Here is a 25,449-nt window from a genome sequence, read left to right as displayed (position 1 = left end):
ATTATACTTAGGTCCCTGTGCACTCTTCCTTGGGTTCTTTATGCTGTGTGCATAATTCACTGTGGGAGTACCAGCCCACTTGTACGTGTCACTCTACCGTCACATATGCTTTTCAATATGCCCTTTCGTTGGGTTTCTGTGGCTTTGCAAACTCAAGTTTGTTTTGCTGACACCTCTGCTTCCTTGTGTTTCCATGGCCATCTTTGCACTTTTTATATCTGTTAGGCCATGGGCTCCCGGAATGTAGCATCATTCGTTGTTCTCTTCTGTGATAAGACTAAACTCAAGACTCTGTATTACTATATGCTTTAATTACAAATTTTTAAAAATCTTCAATTCTATTTTTCTTACTAGCTTATTAATCTTTATTGTGTCTTGGTGACTATTATTGAAAGTCAACTTCTCAAGACTGATTCTCATGAATAATTTAATGTTACTAATGCTTATATTGTATCTATTTTGAAATACTTTAATTTTCTCCTTGTAGCTATAATGATCCAGCCTTCTATGAAGAATGCAAACTGGAATACCTCAAGGAAAGGGAAGAATTCAGAAAAACCGGAGTTCCTACCAAGAAGAGGCTACAGAAGCTTCCCACAAGCATGTAGGCAAATAGTGAGTCAGGAAGCCACTTGCAATATAACCCAGAAATAATGGACTGAAAAAAATGTTTGCTCACCTAATCATGAACTACTGATTCTTTTGTATGAAATAAAATTCTTTATTTCAGAGTTCTAGTTTATTAAATATGGGATAGGAGGAAAACTAAATGGAATGTTTTTTTGTCGTTGTGTTTAAAGTAAGTTCTTCCACAACTCTGACTGTAGGCACAGAGCTGATGGTCTAAGAATTCCATAAGTACATTACCTTCTTCCGGTCATGTAGGCTGATGCCTAGCATAGGACAAGAGCCATCAACTCTGCTCATGGTAACTGGACTTCACTTCAGCACTGAGTGTGCTACTGTGGGCACCAGTCCCAGTGTCTGTGACAACTTACCCAGCCTTGCCAGAAGATTGGGTATAGGCAGGGCTTTGGGCCTTGACATGGGCTTATTTGAAAACACAGATGAAGTTAGGTGAATTAATTTTCTGAAACCTTTGATGTAAAAGTTTCTGCACTATGTTTCTTGATCTTTTCAACTTTGTATAATCTCTGATTTTAAGAAGTTGTCATGTCAAGTGTGAACTTCTGTTCTGTAACACTGGGGATTCGGGAGGAGGAACTGTGGTTAAGTTTCTGCTCTAGTGTGTTAATTTGAGCCCTGGCTGGGCTTTTATTTATTTATTTATTTATTTATTTATTTATTTATTTACTTATTTTTTTCCACCATGTTCTTAAACAGAAAGATAATATTTAGCTTTGGCTCCAATCTCATGAAAGCATTTTTTTCTCATTCAAATGCTAAGTCTCACACAGTGCTCACCAAAGAACTGTTTTACTCCTGTCAAAGAATCCATTTTCTCAGACCACAGAACAGTAAGAGGTGGCCAAAGGCGAGCAAATACAGTAAGTCTAGAGACTATAGTATGGAGAGAATCTGTTGCCACTGGTGCATCTTATAATGCACAGGGCCACAGTTCTTGTTTTCAGTGACTCAAAGGAAAGGTGTAGCAGTTGTTGTAAGAAATGAATGAAGTTGTAGCAAGATTTTTGTTGTGTGTCATATAATCAATAGGTATTAGACAAATTGCTTATAGTCATCTCTTGTACCTGCTGCAGATGTATCTTTGGTATACTGGGTTTCAGCAGTTGCACACTCATAGGGCATGTTTATTCTTAACTTACATATGCATTCAGTTTTATTTTGGCCTCAACTCAATACAAGAATCTTTAGAGGAGTAGGTTTTTCTCAGGCTAATAAGTGATCAAGAGGGAGGAACAGGTACTCCTTCTAGTATTGAGTTACAGGTGTGCTTAACTGGATTTCCTTACCAAAAGAAACCCAGCTATTCCAGAAAATTTCAAGGGAAACACTTTGGAGTGTTAGGCTAATATGAAAAGGACTAATAAAAATGCCAATTTTAATGAATCACAAAATACAGATAGTACCATGCCACCTCTTCAACCACAGGGTTGACTAAGTGTATACTTAAACATTTCTGGCTAGGTAAAAATATTTTGGGGTTCATCTTCTCTAGCTAAGGACTCTTACACAGGTCATTAACACTTAAACTGTTAAGAACATTAATCCAGCTGTTCTAAGATTCCTTTTTGATAACTTGTTACTACTGGGTAGAGGGAAAGTTTGAGAAATAAAATTAATACCAGACTTTGGAAATATATATAGGCAAGGACATTATTTCACATCCAACTCCATTTTAAAAACAAAAATAATTTTAATTAAAACAATTTCTTGGCATTGTTCAAAACATTATAAGACTCTCTTTACAAAGGAAAACTTCTAATCTTGGTTTAAAAAAAGGCAAACCAGTAAGCTACATTAGACATAAGACAGATAATGGACAGCTCCACAGCCACATGAGCAATGTCTCTGCTTTATTACACAGGTAGTTAGTTCCTTCAGTGAAAGCCTGGAGTCTTGTATTTGCTTTATGCATATTGGGTCTTGTTGTATTACTTGGCAGGAGCCTGTACTCCCTTGGGTGAGCTGGGTTCATTGGTCAGAACACATCCCAGCATCCGACATCAATTCCATTAATCATGGACAGGCATGAATAAGTGAGTGAGATAAACCAATAAAAAAAAATAACTGGTGAATAATGAACACTGTTGGGCCATGTATGATACTCAGTAATACGAGATCTGAGATCCCTTAAATTCAGGATATATGAAATGCCATTTAGGAAGTCTTACATCAAACAGGTAACACATGATTACTAATACTCTTAATGCTTCAACCCTGAAGGAATTTAGATGAGTTTCCACATGAAACCATCTTTGTTATTTCCTTAGTTACTCACAGGTGACTTGCCAATTAGAATGAATTTGGATACATTTCGTAATTAGACAGCACAATAGTTCCAGATGCAGTTAAATAAAAATCACTTTCTCAGATATCATACCGCAGTATCAAAGCTGCTCTGTGTAAGACAAACAGCTGTCCTGCTGAAAATGACCACATTGACACACACGAGGTCACTAAAGATGCTGCTCTTTCCACTTCTGACTGCATGTTTGTAGGTTTATATAGTTTACTCACACACCATATCATTTTTAACTATTTAGGATTTAAATATAGTGGGGACAAGTTGGCCTCAATAGTCATTAGTTCAAGTCTTAGAATTCAAATTGCATTTTAAAATTGTATATACATTTTACTTAAAAATGATTCTAAATCTTAAAACACAATAGCATAGGCTTAACCTACTTTTATTCCGTTATATTTCAAATTCTTATGCATCAGGAAGTCACAGGAACACAACCTATTCACACTGCCATCTGCTTCTCGATACAATCTGAACCAGCAGACATGGTTTTTTTTTTTTTTAATATATTAAAGGCTGCTTTTTATTTAATGAGTAGGTATTTAGGCAGGTCACATACTTTATGAAACCATGTCTAGAATTTCCATTTCCATTCTTAATCCAAGAAGCAAAACCTTTTAAGTGTTATTAAAGGTACAACTGGAAGTTTTCATACTGGAGATCGACTATATATAATGTTGTACAGAATGTACAAATGTACATATTGGAGAACTTCAAGGTTTTAATCAAAGTCCACTTCCAGTCTAAATAACCTCTTGGGAGAACCAGTGGGAGTTGGCGTCCTCCTGTTCAAATCAAGAGTCCCATCAAATTAACTTTTGTAAAGACAGTTCTGATTATGTTGATCCAAGTAATGCAGTGGTGGCAAGTTGGGTAAAGGTAAGGTTTTGTTTTTATTTTCGCCAAATGCTGTCTCACTTGATTTAGGAGGGCTTGGGAATACCCAAGAATTATCTTCCAGAGAATTTCTGCCATAAGAGCTGTGCTCCTGAAAGTCTGTACCATCATTAGGAATCAGTCTCTCATTTTCTGTCCACGACTGAAGAACTGCTTTCTCTGATAAAACCTTTATATCTCCTGGTAAAGGACATGGAGCATAACAAGCAGCTTTGCCATTTGGTGACAAAGGGGGATGTCTTTTGTATGTTGCAGTGAAATTTGTCAAGTGCAATTTCGTGCTGTCTCTCCCAAGGTCTTCAACACATCCTGCTGGGGTGCAGGCTACAAAGGAAGCACAGGCTAAGTGTCAGTTTCCTAGCAGTTGTGGCTGTAAACATGTCATATACTAACTCTGTAACTGACACTAACATGAACGCTGCCAGTTTAGTATGTTCATCAGGAAACTGGTTTGCAGATTATGAACAGATCTGAGTTCTGACAGACCACATACTTACTGCCACTGACTTAAGGTCATTCACTCAGCTGCAAGTGGATGTAGGAGTCCCTTCCTGCTATGTTCTGCTGATGCAGAGTCTCCTTGACATAGAAAGTGTCATCTCTTTACAAGGCAAAGACCAGTAAAGCTCTTGGCCTTCAATGTGGCGAGTTTTAAAGCATATTGGTGCCAGTGGGGACTGTGAAAAGTAATAGCGGTTTTAAATATATTCCTTTGCTTATTCAAACTTCTCTGTGGGAGAGGGGCCCAAAGTAACTTATTTTTATAAATATACTTTGAATTCTTAAGAGTCAAATGAAATTTTAACATATATTCAATGGTTTTTATGGATAAAGCGTTAAGTTCAATTTCTTAGAATAAATACAATGATTAATATAATTCTGCTTTAGTCAACAAGCAGGTCAACATAAAAGGAAATAGGTCTTTCATGCATACAATGGCTTAGGAAAGACCGCTGTGAGTAGTATTTCGCCACAGCCAGTGCAGGCACATGGCAGCATCTTCTACTCTTCTCATTCAGTCTGCTACAGTTGGAAGCTACATTTTTTCTCAACTTAAGGCTGACCAAGTGGACTGAAGGCGTGGCTCCATGCAACCTAATTATTTATGTGTGTGTATTTGTGAGCATAAGAATGCAGGTACACACATGAACATGAAGGTCAGAGGACAACTTTCCGGAGTTGGTTCTTTGCTTCCACTATGAGTTCCAGGTAAACACAGGTCCTCAAACTTGTAGGTGAGCCCTTCCACTTGCAGAGCCATCTTGCTGGGTCAACTCATGTGATTTTAGAAGAAACAAATTGAAACATTTGGGTGGGGGAGTAGGAAGGGTGAATAGAGAGAAAAAACTGAAAGTAATTTATTCTTCTGGGCAATAGTGATGGGCAGGTCAGGAGTAAGTGAGCCATAACCCTTCTACTTAAAACCATGACTTTAGGGACTCGTGACCCCTGGTCACCTGGACTTAACACTGTCGAAGGAAATGTTCTAGAAACTGACAGTGCAAAGGCATTAAAAGCCTGTGTTCTCAGCCAATTAAAAAGGAAGACAAAATGGAAAGAGTTCTTTTTTCTGCTGCTTTGGAACACACTACTTCTGATGTAAGTAGTTGTACTGACAGCTTGCTCCACACTAGCTGATTCCCTCTAAGGGCAGTCTGACTTCTGCTATCCACCTATGGTGTCTTCATAAGTAAGCTGAACTACTGGAGAACGAGGGAAGGTGAACCATAAATTAGGTTATGCTTGCCTAACACCACATTAATTTGCCTGATTCTTAAGTACCCGACACTGCAGAAATCAAAAGAAACTTTGAATTCCGCCCCCTCCCCTCAATGTGAAACATTTTCCCTTACAAATACTCCTGAGAATATTTTTGAAAGAATTTTCTTGTTCTCCTTTAGGACAATCAGAGGTGCAAATAACAATTTTAAATTAGATGCTGATCACCTTTTAAAGTCATCACATTCCTTTGAGAAGTAAACTTAAGGCATTAAATATATACTGTATGCGTCAGACATAAACCTTTCCTGCAATGGGAGATGCAAACACTCACAAAAACAGCGCTGCCAAAAGTGCCCACTACTAAGTTAACAAAAGCTCAAAAGCTTTAGTCAAACATTGCATGTAAAAAGAAAGCAATGAAAAGTTTTTGTTGAGTCTGCCTTCAATCAGACATCCTGTATGGAAAAGAAAGTCTCTAAGAAGATGTCAGGAACTAAATGAATCAGAGTTGTTTTGAAAATGAAAAGCTAGGTCTTTGGTATACTTCACAGTACTGAAATGAAGCTTTGGTTTGGAGTTCTTTTTAAATATATAGTTGTGGTGAAGGGCCAACTAGAGCAAACCTAACACCTCGGCCTTACACATGAGCAACACTTGGCTGAGAAAAGCCACAAGGGGAAAGAATATAGTACTGAAGAAAAAACACCAGCAACACCTTTATGTGTGAAGCTGACCAGCTAGAGACTGAAGCCGCAGCAGGGAATGGGTGGAGTGGACACACTGCACACAGCCTGCGTATCACAGTCATCGGATGAGATTTTGCTAAGATAAAGTAGCTAGCTGCTCCTCAGACAGTGTGGCTGGAGTCGGCATCTCCAGCCAGCAGGGACTTGCCTTTCTTGACTGCAGCTGAGGTCTTCAGTTTCCTGAGTAGTTCTGCTTGCACCTGCGTCACCAGGTGTAGGTTAGACATCTCCCTCTTCAGCTCCCAGTATGCGTGCTGCATGTTATCACTAAAATGGAATTTTAAAAACAAGTTATACTAGTCCTTCTTATGTGTAAAGGGGAATAACTTTACAAACAAGCAGGTTTATTTTTATATTGTTTTCTGACAATATAGATGAAACTAAATATATTTAATTGGAATGTTTTAAGTAAAAAACACCTAGGGATAACATTGCCCCAATTTCAAGCAATAACTACTGTAACAAGCAGATTATGATAAACATTCTAACCAATGAGTTTCTTACTGGCTCTTAAAACCAAGGATTTATTTTAGCCAAAACTGCACAGTGCTGTTAGTAAAATTAGTAACTAGTAAGAAATATGTTCCTCCTTTGTCAATCTGATCAAGAATAAAATTGCATTTATTCATGTCTGGTGTCTGAGTCCATCTTTATCTTTGGATTGTTTTGACACTGTGAAATGAAGTAATGAGGAGATACCCGAGACCACATTACGGCAAAATTGAGGCTTCATGCATTACATTCTTTATGTCTGACTGGGCTGTCTCATACTGTTGGTTCTAAACCAATGTGACATGACAGCACAAGACATTAGGAGTCACATGACTTTCCCCATAACTAAGCAGCAGCTAGAGAAGCAGATTATAGGAAACAGAACTTCAAAATGCCTTTCCATAGTTTTATAATGAAAAGGATTTTATCTCAGAATCTGAAATTGTTTTATATCTAATTTTAAAAGCTTTTATTGTCCATTAAATTCTCTTAGGCTCATGATTTTCTTTAGGTTTGTAATTGCCAACTAAGTGAACTGAAATCTTCAGCACATATTCTTGTTTTACTGCACAGTCATACCTGAATTAGTCAATGTAAGAACTGACTCCATAATATTAAAACAACCACTACTACAGGTTCGAGAGTGTAAGTAGTATGGGAAGAAAACAAAGCAAACACGTTACCTCATGCTTCAATTTTTTTCTATCTAATAAATAGAACTTAAACTTAAAAGAGATAACCCTGAAATCTGAATCTAGTATCTAATTAAAGAAGCAATAGGTATTTTAAAACAAGTTAAATTGTGTGAGGTAAAATTTTACCTCTTTTAACATCGTATTTCTACCCTACATGGACTGCAGTTTTTGTATTATGAACTATACTGCTTTGAAGAAAAATCTCGTATTTTAAATATCATTGTTTATCCTCTGGTGTATTTAACCAGCTCTACATCAGAACCAGTAAACAATGGAGATGCTTTTTACAACTGCTGTTGTATAACAAAGTCTGTCTTCAGTGTGAAGAAGATTGCTGGTTCCATGTAAAATTCTGGGCAGTGGATAGTTTCAAAGAGTCATTTCAAAGTTGGGTCCTCTACTGAAACTCAGGCACAAAGGCATGAATAATATACTTTGAAAATAGTTTTTTTTTTACAAGTTCAAGTATTCTTTATTCAAAGTTGAAAAATAGTTTATTGTTATAAAATGGTGAATATGAACCTAACTTTAAAAATATTTCTGATACTTGGGTATTCAAACACCAAGTACATGTCAAGTAAAAGATGATTATAAAGGTATTAGTATTAATACCTAAAGTACATGTTAAAAATTCAATTTAATGATGATTGCTTAAAAATGAGGGTAAGATGAAACTACATCACCAAAATTCGTCCTTTGCTCTTAGTGTCACCTACACTAAAACTACAGATTACAAAGAAACGTGGACTGTGGGAGAAATACCTAAGAAACAGCTCAGAAGTTCAAGAGTGTTGGATGGAGGCTGCTTGTGGTTTATGGCCGCCCGGCTAGCTTAGAACCGAAAATAATCACACAGAAACTGTACTAGTTAAATCACTGCTTGGCCCATTAGCTCTAGCTTCTTATTGGCTAACTCTTACATCTTAATTTAGCTCATTTCTATTAATCTGTATATCACGACGAGGTCGTTGCCTACCAGCAAAGTTTCGGCATGTCTATCTCTGGAGGCTCCATGGCATCTCTCTGACTCCGCACTTCTTACTCCCAGCATTCAGCCTAGCTTTCCCTGCCTACCTAAGTTTTGCCTTGCTATAGGTCCAAAGCAGTTTCTTTATTCATTAATGGTAATCACAGCACACAGGGGACTTCCACATCACAAGAGTGCTTACTGCTCTTGCAGAGGACCAGAATTCAGTTCCTTGCATCCAACTGCCTTTAACTCTAGTTCCAGGGACCCAATGCCTCCTCTGGCTTCTACAGGCTCCTGCACACCTATTGTCCCCATAAACATATGCAGGTTCACAAAACACATGTACATAAAAAGATACATTTTAAAACCCTAAGATGGGTTGGCAAGTGACCTGAGTTCAACTCCTGGAAGCAAGGAAAGAGTGAAGCTGAGATCAACTGCACTGTTCTCTCCGACCCCCACGCAGGCTCTGTGTGGCACACGTCCACACTGCCCCCCAATATCTAAGATTGTTATTCTAAGATTGTTACTATTCACATACAGGCTCTGTGGCACACGTCCACACCGTCCCCCAATATTTAAGATTGTTACTATTTACAACTCCTCCTCTTGTGGATAACGACATCAAAGCATTATCTTTAAAGTGTGTGAAAAATGATTGGTAATTCTATGTGTGTCAACAAATGCTGAAGCCATTATATAAGAAATGAAAAGGGAAGTTATCTCTCAACTTCTCAACAGGGTTCCAAGTGTTTTTGATCCTATGCATGGACTGCATACCAATTCCACTTTGCCCTACTTTCTTAAATGGGTGTATAATCAATCCTAACTTGCTTTAAATGACATAAGGAAAATACATTTTGTGTATATAGTTGCTTCTAAAGAACTTGTATTGCAGTTTCTTGAGTACTAAAATGATAGTCACTGTACTTGAGAGCCCTGAAAAATAACACATAGGAATAATGATGGCTAAGTATTCATTATGTACTAGGCACTTGACCACATTCTCATACCATCTTGGCAAAATGGCTATGTGAGCTAATGTTCTGCCAACTTGACACAGGCTAGAGTCATTGGAGAGGAGTGAGCCTCAACTGAAAAAAATGCCTCCACGGGGTCAGGATGAAGGCAAGCCTGTAGCTCATTTTCTTAATTAGTGATTGGCATGAGAAGGTCCAGTCCATGTGTGTGTGTGTGTGGGGGTGGGGCACTCTTGGGCAGATAGTCCTGGATTCTATAAGAAAGCAGGCTAGGCAAGCCATGGGACAAGCCAGTAAGCAGCGCCCCTTCACAGCCTCTGCATCCGCTCCTGTCTCCAGGATCCTGCCCTGTTTGAGTTTCTGTCCTGACTTCCCTGATGATGAGCAGTGATGTGCAAGTGTAGGCCATGGTGTTTCATCACAGCCACGGTCACCCTGACTAGGGCAGGGAAATCTCATTTTGCCCATGAGTAGACAGGTTCAGAAGTCAACTCCACAAGATTGCCTTTTCAAAGCTGTCTTACTTAGCCACTCTAAGTACTGATCACACTGCCCTTTTAGGGGACAATATTTTCTTAGGCATTGTTATTATATTTACACCATGTACCTGTAAAGGGGTTGATGGCCCACACAAATAGACTTATTCTAAGTACAAATTTTCATCCCTCTATCTGTTTGCATCTCAGGAGAGCATTCTATGTTCTGTTCAGAGAATACTGTAAAGTCCTGATCTCTTAACCAACACTATATAACAACCTTTTTGTAAATGAACACTGTTCATGACAAAAAAAGGAGAAAACTCCTCATTTATGATTCCACTTTCAGACATATAGTTTTCTTTAGCATTTGAAAATTCACTCCATTACCTTAAAGAAGCGGTTTTCAACCTGGGAGTCCTAACCAAGACACCAGATATTTACATTATGATTCATTACAGTAGCAAAATTACAGTTATGAAGTAGTAACAAAATAATATGGTTGGGGGTCACCACAACATGAGCAACTGTATGAAAGGGCTACAGCATTAGGAAGGTTGAGAACCACTGCCTTAAAGGAACTAAAATGGTATTTGTTATAGAATTAAAAGATGGATACTTTAAAAATTGTAATTTCTCTAAAAAGTCTTTCAAATATATTTAATAAGTATGGCATAGCAGATCAGGTCAAGCCTACTGGTAAGTAACTGTTAAATCATTTTTATAAATACATGATGACCAGAGATTACAGCTGGCACCCAGAGCATTTGCTCCTATGGTTAAAGTTCAACCTTATCATGAAGGTGGAAAGCATACAGACCTGTGGAGAAGGCCCTGCTGTGGAGTATGCTCCTCCCTCGACAAGCTTGGTCTGATGCGATCTCTGTCCTGCAGAATGTCTTCCTGAGATGGACCCTGTCATGTGTTTAACAAAGAAAAGAAAGGAATTATTTCAGCTTTCTCAGTTCTTCACCATCACAGATGTTTCAACATCCACAGAATACGTTTATAATCGTATGAAGTATAAGACTAGATTTCAGACTCAATTTTAATCAAACACCGCCACCTATCCCCAAAATGTCCAAATCACTTTCAGTTATTTGGAGCGTTCATGCTTTCATTTTCCTTTTAAACGTGTTCTCATGAGTTTGGAGTCCTATAAAACATACTTTTGAACATATCGAAGTGTAACCCATTACATTACTGTTTAAGGTATATTTGCATGAATTCTATGGAAAATGGGAGGTTTTGGCATTATTTCTGTACCAAAAAAAAAAAAAAAAAGCAAAAAATGGACATTACTGTTTTAACCATCGAGCCATCTCTCTAGCTCCAAATTTATTTACTTTGATGTGCACTGGTGTGTGTTGCCTGCATGTATATCTGTGTGAGTGTCGGGTCCCCTGGAACTGGAGTTACAGACAGTAGTGAGTCACCATGTGGATGCTGGAAATCAAACCTGGGTCCTCTGGAAGAGCAGCCAGTGCTCTTAACCACAGTTACTGTTTTAAGACATACATTTCCTCATAAAATGAATGACCTGGTAAGAACTTTCCTGTGTGTGTAAATATTTTCGTCTTTATTTTCAAAAACTACATAAGAAATTGATTCCAATTTCAGAAAAAGCAATTTTATCTCTTAAAAAAAAAAAAAAAACCGAAACAAACCCCATGAACTATTTCTGAACAGTGTTTTCACTTGGGAAATGCTACAGAATTTTATCTTATTTTCCATCAAATGCATATGGGCCCACTGGTTTTATTTTTCTTGCCGTAGGCAGAGGAGAGACTGTAGTGTGGTTTTTTTTTTTTTTTTTTTTTTTGGTTTTTCGAGACAGTTTCTCTGTGGATTTGGAGCCTGTCCTGGAACTAGCTCTTGTAGACCAGGCTGGTCTCGAACTCACAGAGGAGACTGTAGTGTTTTAAAAGCACCGTGTTACATTAGAATCATTCTCAGTAAATGTGGCCGAGGTTTCTAGTTGTCTCCTCAGCCCGTTCTCATCTTCTTCACTGATAATGGCATTTGATTTGGGGTCCGACACTGTATCGCCAGCTCAAGACTGCATTTCCCAAACTCCCTTGCAGGTACGGCCTTGACAAGAACTTCTTCAAGTCCCCACATCCTTCAAACTTTTATTTACTTATATTGTAGGTGTGACACGATAGAACGAAACCACCAGCCCCCAAACCCCACACCTATAAAGATGCTTTTAAAGAATCTAATGTACTCGTGATCTTCTCTCTGTAACAGTCTCACAGGTATTAATTTATCAGGAGGAACTGCTGGTGTAAGGATGAAAAAAATTTACTTAATACTTATATAACATAAATTATAGACCAGGCATGTGGTTCACTCCCATAATCTAATACTTGGGAGATGAGGAGGACTGTCATAAGCTTGGGGACAGCCTGGGCTACAGAGTGAGTTCTGGGCCAACTTGGGATACAGAATAAAGGTCTGTCTCAAAAGTACCATCTCCATGCTACGCTTTAGTGTAACAACAGATTTCACATGTACCCTACATTTGATGTACTACAGTATAGGATTTCAAATAGTTTGGGGCCTTGGCTTTACTGCAGTGACAAAGTGCATGTGGACAGCCTGAGGAGAAGGAGAAACAGAATCAGCAAAGCATCGGGGAGGTCTGACCACCAGCATCGGAGACATGCTTTGGGTTGTTCTTTACTGGTCTCCATAGAATAGAAAATAAAATGATCCTCGGTGGAGGAAGGTTTTGGTTAACTAATAAAGAAACTGCCTTGGCCCATTTGATTGACCAGCCTTTAGGTGGGTGGAGTAAACAGAACAAAATGCTGGGAGAAAGAGGAAGTGAGCTCATATGCCTTAGCTCTCCTCTCTGGGGCAGACGCCATGCTGTTGTGCTCCAGAGCAGATGCGATGAAGCTCGGACCCAGGATGGACGTAGGCTAGAATCTTCCTGGTAAGCGCACCTCAAGGTGCTACACACATGAATAGAAATGGGCCAAGCAGTATTTAAAAGAATACAGTTTGTGTGTCATTATTTGGGGGCATAAGCTAGTCAGGCAACCAGGAGCTGGGGCGGCAGGAACACAGCCCGCAGCTCCTACTACAGATCCTCAGACCCCTTCAGTTTTTATGTCATTAATTAAAAAAACAGGCTTCTTAGTGAATATTTAAAATACACATTTACTGGAAACCTTCTCTTGAAAGCCAACAATACAAAATAAATATTGTTAGGATAAGAAAATAGTTTTATACCTACTGTCGCTGTAGAAAAGTTGAACCTAGACCAGCAAAAATAAAAATCCTCAAAAGGATTTTCCTTAACATGCAAAAACTCCTTACGGAAGTGAGTAGGCTGCACTGATCTGAACAGCACTCTTGGGAATTCCCTCAAGGTCCACATGTCCACATGCACTATAGCTTTCCTGGGACCTTCACTACACTGCCCAACACTAGGGCCCCACACTGGCTATTTACTTTAACTCAATGTATTATATAACTGTGGCTGAATCTGAACTCTCAGAACCAACTGCTCTGAATGTAAATGGCCAGGGTAAGGTGTTGGGAAAGCCCAGCAGAACCACCTCTGAAATGCTGACCTTCCTAAGAGCAAACACTAGTAGCCAGGTTTGCAAATAGTCAAAAGAGAGCTACTAGTATGACCACAAAGGCTGCTGCTACACACCCAGAAGGTATCCTAAATTATGTATCACATAAATGGTGTCTTAGCATTTTAAAATTATGGGCAGAGTAGTTACAGACAAGTTATGAATGTGAACATAAACTACTTTCTTTGGCTCATTCTTAAATTTCTATATCCAACAGGATTTTACTCAGATTTAAAAGTACATAAAACATCATAGTTTTAACTTGGGAACCTTGGGGAAAAGCCACCGGCTCTTGTTAGTTTGTGTCTTAGCATCAGGTGTGGTATTTTTCACGGTATGACCTCCTGCTGTCAAGAATGCAGGACTAGGAAAGCAGAACAGCTTCAGGTTCTCTTGCCCTTTCAACACTCCTCCCTACCTCACACCAAACTCTAAAGGTTTCTCGCCTCTCAGAATTCATGCCATCATCAGTTTAAACTGATGGAACTTTCAAAAGGTTCTTGTACTTCTAATAACTTGTTTCTATGAACTGCTAGCATATGATAGATATAAACTAAAAGCATATTTATTCCCTAGCACCACCTAGTGGAACAGAATAAGTAAGAAGAACCACACTCCACTTCCACAGACACTGTCTTTCTGAATTACTCTAAACAAATTTCTTTTTGTTTTAATGTATGTACTGAATATACTCTGTCCATGTACTATGCTAACCTCTTTATACAATCCCTAACTTAACATTTATGAAAAGAGTTATTTAATGTCCATAGAAAATAAATTTCTTGAAAGTAAATGACATTCCTAATTTCCATATTCAATAAAAAACAGTGAGCCAGATTCCCATGATCGCATGGTACTGTTTCTCATTCTACAGTGAAAAGTCTATGTATAAAATGTAAACATACTTTATTTATAGAAGCTATCAAATTATTTCCTTTCAACAAGAGAATACACACTGACAATGATTCCGAGTTTCAAAGTGCCAGTCTTCTCTAGCAGGCAAGCAAGCAAGCACCTGTTTTCAAGGGACTCATTAGTGGCTGCAGTCACTAAGCTTATGGAACAGAATGCGCAAGTCTGGAGAGATGGTGATGTCTAGCCAGTCACAAGTTTAAAGGTAGGGTAGTAATGTTTAGTGCAGTCAAGTAACAGAGACAGAAACCATTTGGGCTCTAAGCCAAGTAGACATCAATTTTTGTGGTGCTTTCTTTTACCAGGTCCAGGGTTTGCAATATGGCTTCTTACTGTCCAGTACTGATGAAGTTAGTCAGGTGGAAGCAGAAAGCTCCCGTGCTCCGACATGCAGCTCATTCTCAGCGGGCACTGACAGATAAAGACTACATTCTACAAGAGAGAAGTGTAAGCAGATCCGCCACATTTGGGGTATGCGTACACAACTCTGGCTAAGTCAGAGAATGGCAAGCACTCCACTTTTAGATGGTGACCTCCAGGGAAAAGTGGACAGGAGTCCTTAGCAGTATGTAAGGCTTTGGTGGGCAAATAGTTGAGGTGAGGATTAAAATACACAAATGTAAAAATATTCTGGTGCCATTTTTTCATATTCCCCAGCTTCATGTGAAAACTCAGCTGTTTCTGAATCCAGGGTAAAGCATGGTGAACAGACTCCTAGGGAGAAACTGAGGCAGTCTGCACGACCGGGTGACTGTAGGTTAATCAAGCTATGGCAGCAGGCTTGGCAGATGTTTTTCTTGTTCATTTTCCTAATTCTTGAATTCTCACATGTTTTGAGTCTTCTGAAAAGAAACAGGCTATATAAGGCTTCCTTTGTTAGTGGCAAGCTTGTTTTTTTCCCCCAAGAATTCTATAACGATGTCTCTTTTGTCTAAACTAACCAAACTGTTAGGTTAAATAAAATGGAAAAAGTTAAAACTAAGTTGTCTTTAAAATTTTCAGACACATTCAAAATGAGAGGAACCCTATGGAAAGGAAGTTTGGGGAAAATTAAAATAACCTGTGATGGTTTGAATGAGACTAGTCCTCCTGGGCTATGTTTAAATGCTTGGTCTATTGTTGATACAACTGTTTAGAAAGGGTTGGGAAGCATGGCCCTGTTGAAGGAGGTGTGAGTGACAATGGAGGGTGGGGCGGGAGGTGGAATCTGGGGTATAACAAGCCCATGGGATTCCAGATAGCTCTCTTTTTCTGTGTTGCGCCTGTGAATCAGATGTAAGCTCTTCACTATTGCTCCAATACCCTGCATGCCTGTTGCTATGTTCCCGGACATGATGATCATGGAGTTAAACCCTCTGGAACCTTGACCCCCAAATTAAATGCCTCTCTTATAAATTGCTTGGTAATGGTGTTTTGTCACAACAATAGAAAAAAGTAACTAAGAAATAGTTCAATATACATTTTAAATCAAGTCTTAAAACTATATCCTAAGGTGAGAATGAATATAAAGGATACATGAAATACTAGCAACAATGAACATTCTATGACTATAATTAATTATAGACCTATAACTTAGTACTTAGTTACACAACCAAGTGCACAAAGTTCCCAATGTAACAATGCTGAAGTACCGTTTGTCTGGCTTTCTGCAGCTCTACTTTGAGATCGTTGCATTCCTTCCTCATGAGCTCCAGCTCTTGTTCCAAACCATGGATCTTCAAGTCACAGCTTAACTTTTCTACCTCCCAGTTAGATGAGGGTGGATTTAAATTCCTCATCACTAGAAAAAGGATAGACAACAAAATAGTTATTTTTGCTTTTAATACCAAATACAGTTCCTAGGTGACACTGCTAAAATATCAGTAAGTAACCAGCACAAAGCAGCATAAATACTAATAAGGCTCAGTCAGCATCATGAACTCCATCAAAGTTTGCAATTTGACTGACAGAATGCATGTCAAAACAATTTCACTCTTAAACACTTGACTATGGAACTTAACACAGCTGGACCCTACAGTACCTGACTATGGAACTTAACACAGCTGGATCCTACAGTACCTGACTATGGAACTTAACACAGCTGGATCCTACAGTACCTGACTATGGAACTTAACACAGCTGGACCCTACAGTACCTGACTATGGAACTTAACACAGCTGGATCCTACAGTACCTGACTATGGAACTTAACACAGCTGGACCCTACAGTACCTGACTATGGAACTTAACACAGCTGGATCCTACAGTACCTGACTATGGAACTTAACACAGCTGGATCCTACAGTACCTGACTATGGAACTTAACACAGCTGGATCCTACAGTACCTGACTATGGAACTTAACACAGCTGGACCCTACAGTACCTGACTATGGAACTTAACACAGCTGGACCCTACAGTACCTGACTATGGAAACTTAACACAGCTGGATCCTACAGTACCTGACTCTGGAAACTTAACACAGCTGGACCCTACAGTACCTGACTATGGAACTTAACACAGCTGGATCCTACAGTACCTGACTCTGGAAACTTAACACAGCTGGACCCTACAGTACCTGACTATGGAACTTAACACAGCTGGATCCTACAGTACCTGACTCTGGAAACTTAACACAGCTGGACCCTACAGTACCTGACTATGGAACTTAACACAGCTGGACCCTACAGTACCTGACTATGGAATTTAACACACGTGGACCCTATAGTACCTGACTATGGAACTTAACACAGCTGGACCCTACAGTACCTGACTATGGAACTTAACACAGCTGGACCCTACAGTACCTGACTTAGTCCTTCATTTCTCCATCTCCAAAATGTCCCGCCCATCAACCTGGGAAGATCTCACATTGAATTTTTTACTGAAAGGTCTGTCAATAGGCGTTTCTTTTGCTTATCTCACGAGACTGTAGATGGGAACAAGGCTATCATCTCTATTTCCCAGACAAACTTTCCTTTTCAGCATCTCATCTATACATTTCATCAACTTTCAGGAAGAAAACGATTTAAGAGACAATCAGGCCATTCCATGACAACATGTTTAACTGTGGGCAATAAGTTCAGTAGGAAGGCCAAGTCATGAGAACTCAGTGGGTGAGAGTTTTGGAGAGGATGGGGTTTTGTCTTTGCTCCTCTACTTCATCACACACTACCCTTGAATAAATACATCACATCTTCTGTAGGGAAAGTACAATTTTCAGATAAAGAAAAGTTAGTAAGATATTGTGTGAAAAAAAGAACAGAAAAAAATTAGCCTTTATCATACAGATATAGGAAATGGATTATGAATATAACACACAAATGGAAAGATCAATTAATTCTATTAGAATATTCATAATAAGTAAGTGGCATACCCTGCTGAGTTTCCACCTCTGTTCTTAGCTGCAGAAGCTCTACTTCTTTAGACTGTAGCTGTTCATTCAATACTTTCAAAGATTCAGTGTTGTCTTTATTCTAGTTAAGTAGGGAAAATGCCAAATTACAGTCAATAAAATCTCTAGGTTTGTCTTGTATCTTACTTTTTAGGTCAACATTGAATAAATCTCATTCTAACTTTTAAAAGCAAGATGGGGAAAATGAACCCTGATTCTCACTAATCTTTGTTTCTTAGGACATCACTGCTCACTGGATTAAAAACAAAACAAAAACAAAATAAAACGTCCATAATGAGTAATCTGACCTTGTCATACTTTTTTCAAAGTCAGTCAGTGGTACTAAGAGACTTTAAGTCCTTAACATCATTAAATATTAAGCATTTATTTTTGTATGTTATTGGAAAATATAGTTTTTCATATGCCATGAACATGTTTATTTTAATTAATAAATGTAAATGTTTAACCCTTTAATTCTAAACTTCTTACAAGACAAAATAATTAAAATATAAAGTATTTTCAAATCAACTTACTATTTTCTCCAATTTGTTCTTCAAGCTGTCTCTCTCGATGCAAACCTCTCGATATGCATGATAGGCCTTATTCACTTGTTCTCGTCCCACAGAACTTGTTTCTTCATCTGCTCGAGCTCCGGCAAGCTGATAGCATGACATTAGGAGAAGAAACCTTCAGTGAGTATTCTGCAGAACCACGTAAGTCCATCTCGTGGTGGCTCTACTCTTACTCTAACCATGGCAACGTAAGGATAAAGCCTACCTTTGCCTATAATTAAGTGACTACTGACTCCCACACAATCTCACTAACAAGACAAATATAATAGAAAAAAAACTCAAAAAAGAAACCCAAACACATATGTTTGTTGCTCAACAGTAATCTGTACTTTGTACTATCTGCTTTATAATATAGGTAATCATCACACTACAATACAGTATATTGTCTTGGAAGTGTCCAGGTATTTTCCAAATCTACAGTATCTAATTTCTATCACCAGAAAAGTATCAAATCAGACTCGACTTCTTAAGGAATACACATATCACTTCATTAAATCTTACATTATTCCAGCAATTGAAATGAATAGATTGATGGTCACAAAGTACAGATTTTGTATGTTAACTGTGCACTAAATTCCATGATTTTATTGAAGTTTAAAAGCATAACTATTATGCCAATATATGACAAGCAGACTTAATTACTAAGTTAAAATGAATGAGAAGAAATTATGATAATACTAAGAAATGACTTCCTTGCTTTGCCATCCCACCAAGCGAATAAGTTCTACCAACATCCACCCTCAAGTTTTTAAATACAGGGAAATTTCTTAAGAACTCATTTCTTGGAATGGAGAGATGACTCGGCAGTTGGGAGCACTGACTGTTCTTCTAAAGGACCTGGGTTCAATTTCCACCACCCACGTGGCAGTTCATAGCTATGATTCCAGTTCCAGGGAATCTGACATCCTCATACAGAGACACATGCAGGCAAAACCCCAATGTACATTAAATAAATTAATTAATCTTTAAAAGAAAACAAACTCATTTCTTTTACCATTTGAAGCTCTTGTTTTTGTAAGATAATAATACAAACTTGATGATGGGGGAGAGTCTTCTGTTTTGTGTTAATTTCATTGGTTAAATAAAGAGACTGCCTTGGCCCTGATAGGACAGATAATTAGGTAGGTGGAGTAGACAGACAGAATGCTGGGAGAAAGAAGCCGAGTAAGTCAGTCGCCATGATTCTCCTCTCCGAGGCAGACACAGGTTAAGAATCTCCCTGGTAAGCTACCAGCTCGTGGTGCTACACAGATTATTAGAAATGGGTTAATCAAGAGAATTAGCCAATAAGAGGCTGGAACTAATGGGCCAAGCAGTGTTTAAAAGAATACAGTTTCTGTGTAATTATTTTGGGTAAAGCTAGCTGGGTGGCGGGACGTAGCCCGCCGCTCCTTACTACAACTTGATTTGAAGAAATAAACTAATTAGAACCTTAAAATGCCATAAATAAATGTGCAACCAAGAAAAAGTTTGACATATAAAAACAAGTTAAGTTTGATGATTTAGACTGTATTTCGGCTACCTCAGATAATATTCAAAAATGTAACCCTTAGTATGGGAAGTACATATCACTGTCAGCTCCCCAAGAAAGCAAAGAGAATGCAGAAGGAAAGGGTCTGTCCAGTCCTGCTGAAGAGCTTGCCAGCCACAGCGAAGCAAAGTCATTTACTAGGATCTTACTCTTCTGTACAGACTTGGATATGCTTTACAGGCATATACCAGGGTGGGGTGACAGCTCAGTTGGTAAACTGCTTGCTGTACAAGCACGCAGACCCTCGGAGATCAATCCTCAGGTTAAAACCCTGGTGTTGTGTGTACTTGTAACCCCAGTAATAGGGAGACAGTGACTGGAATATTCCGAGGCTCCCTAGCCAGGCAGCCTGGTCTAATTAGTAACCACTGTGACCTAGTGTGAGATCCTGTCTCAACAAAGAAGGTGAACAGCTCCCGAGGAACAACACCCGAAGCTGATTTCTGGCCTTCAAATATATGCAGGTATACATGTGTGTGCAACACACACACATACACGGAAAAAACTGACAACAATACATAGCAATGACGGTAGGCAAGATGAAAACAAGGAAAAGAAAATGCTGGAACAGAAAATCTTTAAGTTTTTAAATCCTGTCCTACGAGATTACCAAGCACATGGTACAACTGATGCAACATAGTTTAGTTGTGAACAATTTAGAAATTCTTACTTAATCTTGGAAGACAGATTAGAAAATCTTTTAAATATCAAATATTTGGAATTATTCTTTATGTCAAATATAATCAAAAGAAAAAAAATGACCTTTTCTTCCAAAGCCCTTATTCTTTTCTTTAAGAAAGAGTTTTCTTTCTCTGAATCTTTAAGTCTCTTCTTGATGTCTTCATATGCAGTGACAAGAGCAAAATGTGAAGCAACAGACTCATCTCCTGAATACCCTGAGAGTGGAGTCACCGTCTCTCTTCTATGGGCTTTCTCATGATTCAGAATGCAGATATCATCTTCTACTAGTGTGTCCATGGCAGCTATGGAGGCGAGAAAGCAGGGAAGACAAGCTAGATTTACAACGTGAACACTGAGAACAACCTTAAAGCTATCCTTTCAGAGGGAGCACAGGGAACTGCTATAAGAAAAGCTGCCCAGGCTCTAACCCAAAAGAGAGGTAGAGGCCTGGACTAAAGTACAAGAGTCTCCTTTGAGGACATGCCTCTAATGATCTAAGGATCTCCCCTAATGCCACACTTCTGGAAGGTCCACAACACCAGGCCATAACAGTTGTGACAAGTTCTTAACAAGTCTAAGTGTGAGGGGCCGGGTGACTTAGTGGGTAAGCTGTTAAGGCTCAGGGAATATTAATAGCCACTTTTACAATATAAAGGATGAAAATGATTACAGATAAAGAACTTAGATCCAGTACTATTAAGTTCTATGAAAGTATGAAATTACACTGGATTAGGGTTCAGTAGAACGTTTGCCAAGCATGTATCAGGTTCTAAGTTAGATCCCTAGCTAAATAAAACAGGACTGTAAAATACTATTTTACCTAAAAGAATATTTTATAAAGTTACATATATTATAATAGATATTATATATAACTATATATAGCAAATCTATCTACCTACCTACCTATCTAATAAATGCTACGATACAGTCTAATTTTAAAGGAGGTAAAAACTGTACCCGCACTATTCATCTGACTTAAATAACAAACCTACCCTAATTGGATAGAATTTATTGAATTTGTGTATATTCTAAAATCAGCTAAAACCAAACACTAATAAACTGCTATACGAAGGCAAGAAATACTTTTAAAGACCTGAGTTTTTTACACTTTTGTTTTAAACAAAGCTCCAAATAATTTAATTGTAATATCTGTATTCATTTTTACTATTAATCATTTTCTAAACAGAAATACAAAATAAAACCCACATAACTCAGAATGGCTTTGTACAGAAAAATGATTATAATGTATAGGTAAGTAATATATCAGAAACTTCTGAGTAAATGGCACTAAAGTTAAATAATCAAGCTAATGCTCACATGCAACATTTTAAGAAACTTGCTTGTACCTATTCTTATTTACCATAATTAAAAAAATACTTACATTCCAATAATCTTTAGCAACTTAGTGTCAAGAATAGACAAACACAGTCACTTGACTGCTGCTGAAGTCTAGCGGAGGAGCATCTCTCTAGCATAGAGAAGCCTGGGAGTCTGTGTTAAGTCCTGCAAGGTGACAACAGTTGCTATGAGGCCGTGCATCTACCAGGCAGCAGGTCACAGCACTCCTCTCCTTCCTTCCGCTCTTATCGTGCTTTCCACCTCCTCCACCAGGATGATCTCCACAGCGCTGGTGCCTCACGCAGGGCTGGGCATTCAGTCTCGAATTCTCATCACTTTGACCCAGCATGCACCTCGCCAGTGACTGGTGACCACTGCAAAAGGAAGCTTCTCTGACCAAGTCTGAGAGTAGCCCGGATTTGCCCATGCCTGCAGCAGGGCTGACCGAAGAAGTTGGGTTGAGTGGTTTGGGCCTGGGGAGGATTGGGAAGCCCTTACCTGCCTGTACTGAGGTTAGGGTTAGGTGGGGGTGGGAGCTGGACCTCGTGCTCAAACCAAATACAGGTTCTTCATAAAACACTCTGAATGTTGTGATTGTAATTTTTCCCAATAAGAATCCAGACAAGCTCTATGATACAAAGGCCTAAGGTTAAGAAACTCAAGTTCTAGTCTATGATCTGTCACCCTGATCACATACTAGTTCACTTCAGCTCTCTGGATCTCATTTTTTACAGCTACACATAACAGGCTTGGATTGTATCATTAAAATACCACCTCCTAATTCAAATACAGAATGGCAACCTGAACAGATAAAAAGAAACTCACAGTTGTGTCAGAAACTGGCTGATAAGTTAGATATATTTACACTAAACATGGCTAAAAAAAGGCTACCAACACCAGAGTCAAGGAAATCGACTTAACGAGGTGAGTAAATGTCTTTATGATCACACCTGTGGCACGTGAAGAGCTGGGGTTTGAATTAAGGCCTACTGGGCATTACTTTCTAAAGTGAATACTGTTTAGAATTTCCACTGGCGAGCTGGAGAGATGGCTCAGAGGTTGAGAGCACTGGCTGCTCTTCCAGAGGTCCTGAGTTCATGTCCCAGCAACCATATGGTGGCTCACAACCATCTATGAGATCTGGTGCCCTCTTCTGGCCTGCAAGTGTACATGCAGGCAGAACACTGTATACATAATAAATAAAATCTTTAAAAAAATTTTCCATTGGCTTCCTATCTCTGAAAAGTTAGGATATTTGAGAACCCACTTCATCTAGGTCAATTAAACAGTGGGCAAAAAAGATTAAGTCTTATGGAGGAGAACCAGGAAATAACAAGTGACTCTTTTTCTCATTTTAAATAATTGGGGGCAGGAATGGTTTCTGTTCCTTTAAAAGAGATTCTCAAGCGCCCCTTTTAAAAAGATGCCAGCACTTCATCGATGCACCTTTCCAATCATATGCTCTGTAATTCATTAAGTCTCCAAAAGCTTAACCACTATCAGATATGCAATATGAGCAATTCCATTTTCATGATGATCCTGACTCACGGCCTGCAATAGTCCAGAGCCCAGCTGCTATGGCTAAGGCTTTCAAGACTCAAGTACGGCACTGTCGGCCTTCCCCTCACTCCTCTACAGCAGTGCATCTCAATGCAACCAACACCTCCATGAGATACTGTCAATAACTATTTTCTAACAATGAGACAACTTCAATTCAGGGAAGTGCCATTAAAGTTAAGTTGGTCCCATTCAGAAGTTTATTATTATTATTACCGCATCACTTCACTCAGTGGGCACTACAATGACCTGCGCTAACATTAACAAAGCACTTCTGGTTTAGGCAGTTTTACTCTAGACACTGTGCTCACCGTATTTTTTTTTAAAGAGGTCTCACTGTGTAAGGGGCCGGCCTGGAACTCAGAAATCAGCATACCTGTTTCCCAAATGCTGCGATTATTTAGGGCGCGTGTCACCATACCCAATATGTGCTTCACCTTTTAATGAACTAGGTAGTTCTTAAGAATTCTTTAAATCAATGTAAAAACACTAAGATGGGTAAGCACATCTCAAGTAACAGGTGAAGTAATTACACATGCAAACAGGTTCCCAACTCAGAGCCAGGACAGCTCTTAGAAACTGTTACCTGGAAAGCGAGCAGTGTACTTCAGAAAAGGAGAAAGCAAGCAGGAGTAAGAGGCTTAACCTCTAACTCGTGTTATGTGAACAGATGGAAAATTCAATGCTTACATCCCAGGGCTTTTGATCTAATCCACTGCCGTTTCCCATGACAGCATGCTGGCTTTTAGATATTAAACGCTCACACTTGCATGGAAACGAGCATTTACGAACCTTAGGGCAGTCAGTATTTTGTAGCGATCCAGCAAATAATCCCAACTATTCCCAGTTTGAGAAGGTGGAGTGAGCACCGCGGACTGGGTCACATTTTTGGAGAACTAGAAATGAAACTGCTTTAAGATTCTGTTCACTCCAACTAAAAACTCAAACGGGGGGCGGGACGGGGAATGTCTTCTGTATTTAAAGAGCAGAGGCCAATTTCAACCCCAGTGGTCATTGTTTTTGATTATCGTATTATTTTGTTCTGAGCAATTTATGTTCTGATTTGTAGTAGCTTCCATGGGTAGTCTATCTCACTTCTAAGAACCGAGTTCCCGGTGAGGAGGACTGGAGTACTAGCCTACCTTGCAACACAGCCGAAAAAAGACTGACGGTCACTGCCCAGACGCCACTGACAGTACCCGTGTCCCTTTCCCTTTCCGACATAAATGCCACCTCAGTGCAGGAAATAAAACTGAAAGTATTCCCAGTCGATCAAAGTACGGTCAGAAATTGAGCAATTCACGAGCCGTGAAGGCTTGGGAAGAGCCTGTGGCAGCTGGGCGGTGGGGATGGCAGGGGCTGGGGATGCTACGCTGGGCCGCTCCGTACCGCAGAGGGGCGCCGGGGACAGAAGACGACGTGTGTGTGGCCAGGCGACAGCCAGCAGGCCGGTCCTGGCCGTCTGCACCCTCCCGGCGAGCGAGCGCGAGCGATCCACTCACCCTGAACCCTGGCTACGTAGGGCCGCCCCCAAGGCCACCGGGTTTCGCTTCCCCAGTGTTTGGAAACCGACTGAAAACAAACCGGGTCGCCAGGGGTCACCACGGGCTTCCGGTTTCCTCGAAGACACCGCCGCTCCCCTCTTCAAGGTGGCCGCCGCAGGTGTACCGAGGGAGTCCCATGTCTTCGGCCGCGGCTCCCGCAGGCCTGTCGTCGGGGGGCCCTGGAGGTCACGGGCGAGCCGAGCAGGAGCGGCCCGGGGCCGCCCGAGCAGGCCCGTTACCCAGAAGCACGCGCGCCAGCTCGGGGGCCGCTGGCGCCCGCTGACGAGAGGTTTCTAGAAGGGGCCACGAACGCCCCACAGCCCACAAAGGTGTCGCCGCTGCACACACCCTGTGAACCAGCGCAGGGCGACGAAACCGGAAGCGGGACCTGAAGGATCTGCGGGCACCGCGGAGCGGCGCTCTGG

The 25,449-nt window shown here is 39.8% G+C and overlaps 2 protein-coding genes across 10 annotated transcripts in view; one reads left to right on the top strand and one right to left on the bottom strand.

Moving 5' to 3' along the window:
* Positions 1 to 2,320, top strand: part of Cmc1 (C-X9-C motif containing 1) — a 75,221-nt gene extending 72,901 nt beyond the window's left edge. For both annotated transcript variants that reach the window (XM_057766491.1, XM_057766493.1), the window contains one exon: positions 488 to 2,320. In XM_057766491.1, the coding sequence (XP_057622474.1) occupies positions 488 to 608 (121 nt within the window). In that variant the 3' untranslated portion in view covers positions 609 to 2,320. The remainder of the gene's footprint in view (positions 1 to 487) is intronic.
* On the bottom strand, positions 2,309 to 25,449 carry Azi2 (5-azacytidine induced 2). 8 transcript variants are annotated; one of them, XM_057766484.1, is made up of 9 exons: positions 24,983 to 25,449; positions 21,967 to 22,088; positions 20,667 to 20,887; positions 18,335 to 18,460; positions 17,784 to 17,883; positions 16,062 to 16,210; positions 10,746 to 10,840; positions 6,461 to 6,579; positions 2,309 to 4,168 (listed from the first exon to the last, which is right to left on the bottom strand). In XM_057766484.1, the coding sequence occupies exons 3-9, from the start codon at positions 20,880 to 20,882 to the stop codon at positions 3,759 to 3,761; spliced, it is 1,215 nt and encodes a 404-aa protein (XP_057622467.1). In that variant the 5' UTR covers positions 20,883 to 20,887; positions 21,967 to 22,088; positions 24,983 to 25,449; the 3' UTR covers positions 2,309 to 3,758. The 8 variants fall into 8 exon arrangements, with proteins under 8 accessions (XP_057622467.1, XP_057622469.1, XP_057622470.1 ...); XM_057766486.1 differs by having other exon boundaries at positions 25,065 to 25,449; XM_057766487.1 differs by lacking the exon at positions 24,983 to 25,449 and adding an exon at positions 24,623 to 24,702.

Source organism: Chionomys nivalis, chromosome 4, assembly GCF_950005125.1.
Source record: "Chionomys nivalis chromosome 4, mChiNiv1.1, whole genome shotgun sequence".
Lineage (NCBI taxonomy): Eukaryota > Metazoa > Chordata > Mammalia > Rodentia > Cricetidae > Chionomys > Chionomys nivalis.
This window is presented reverse-complemented; position numbering and strand designations above follow the sequence as displayed.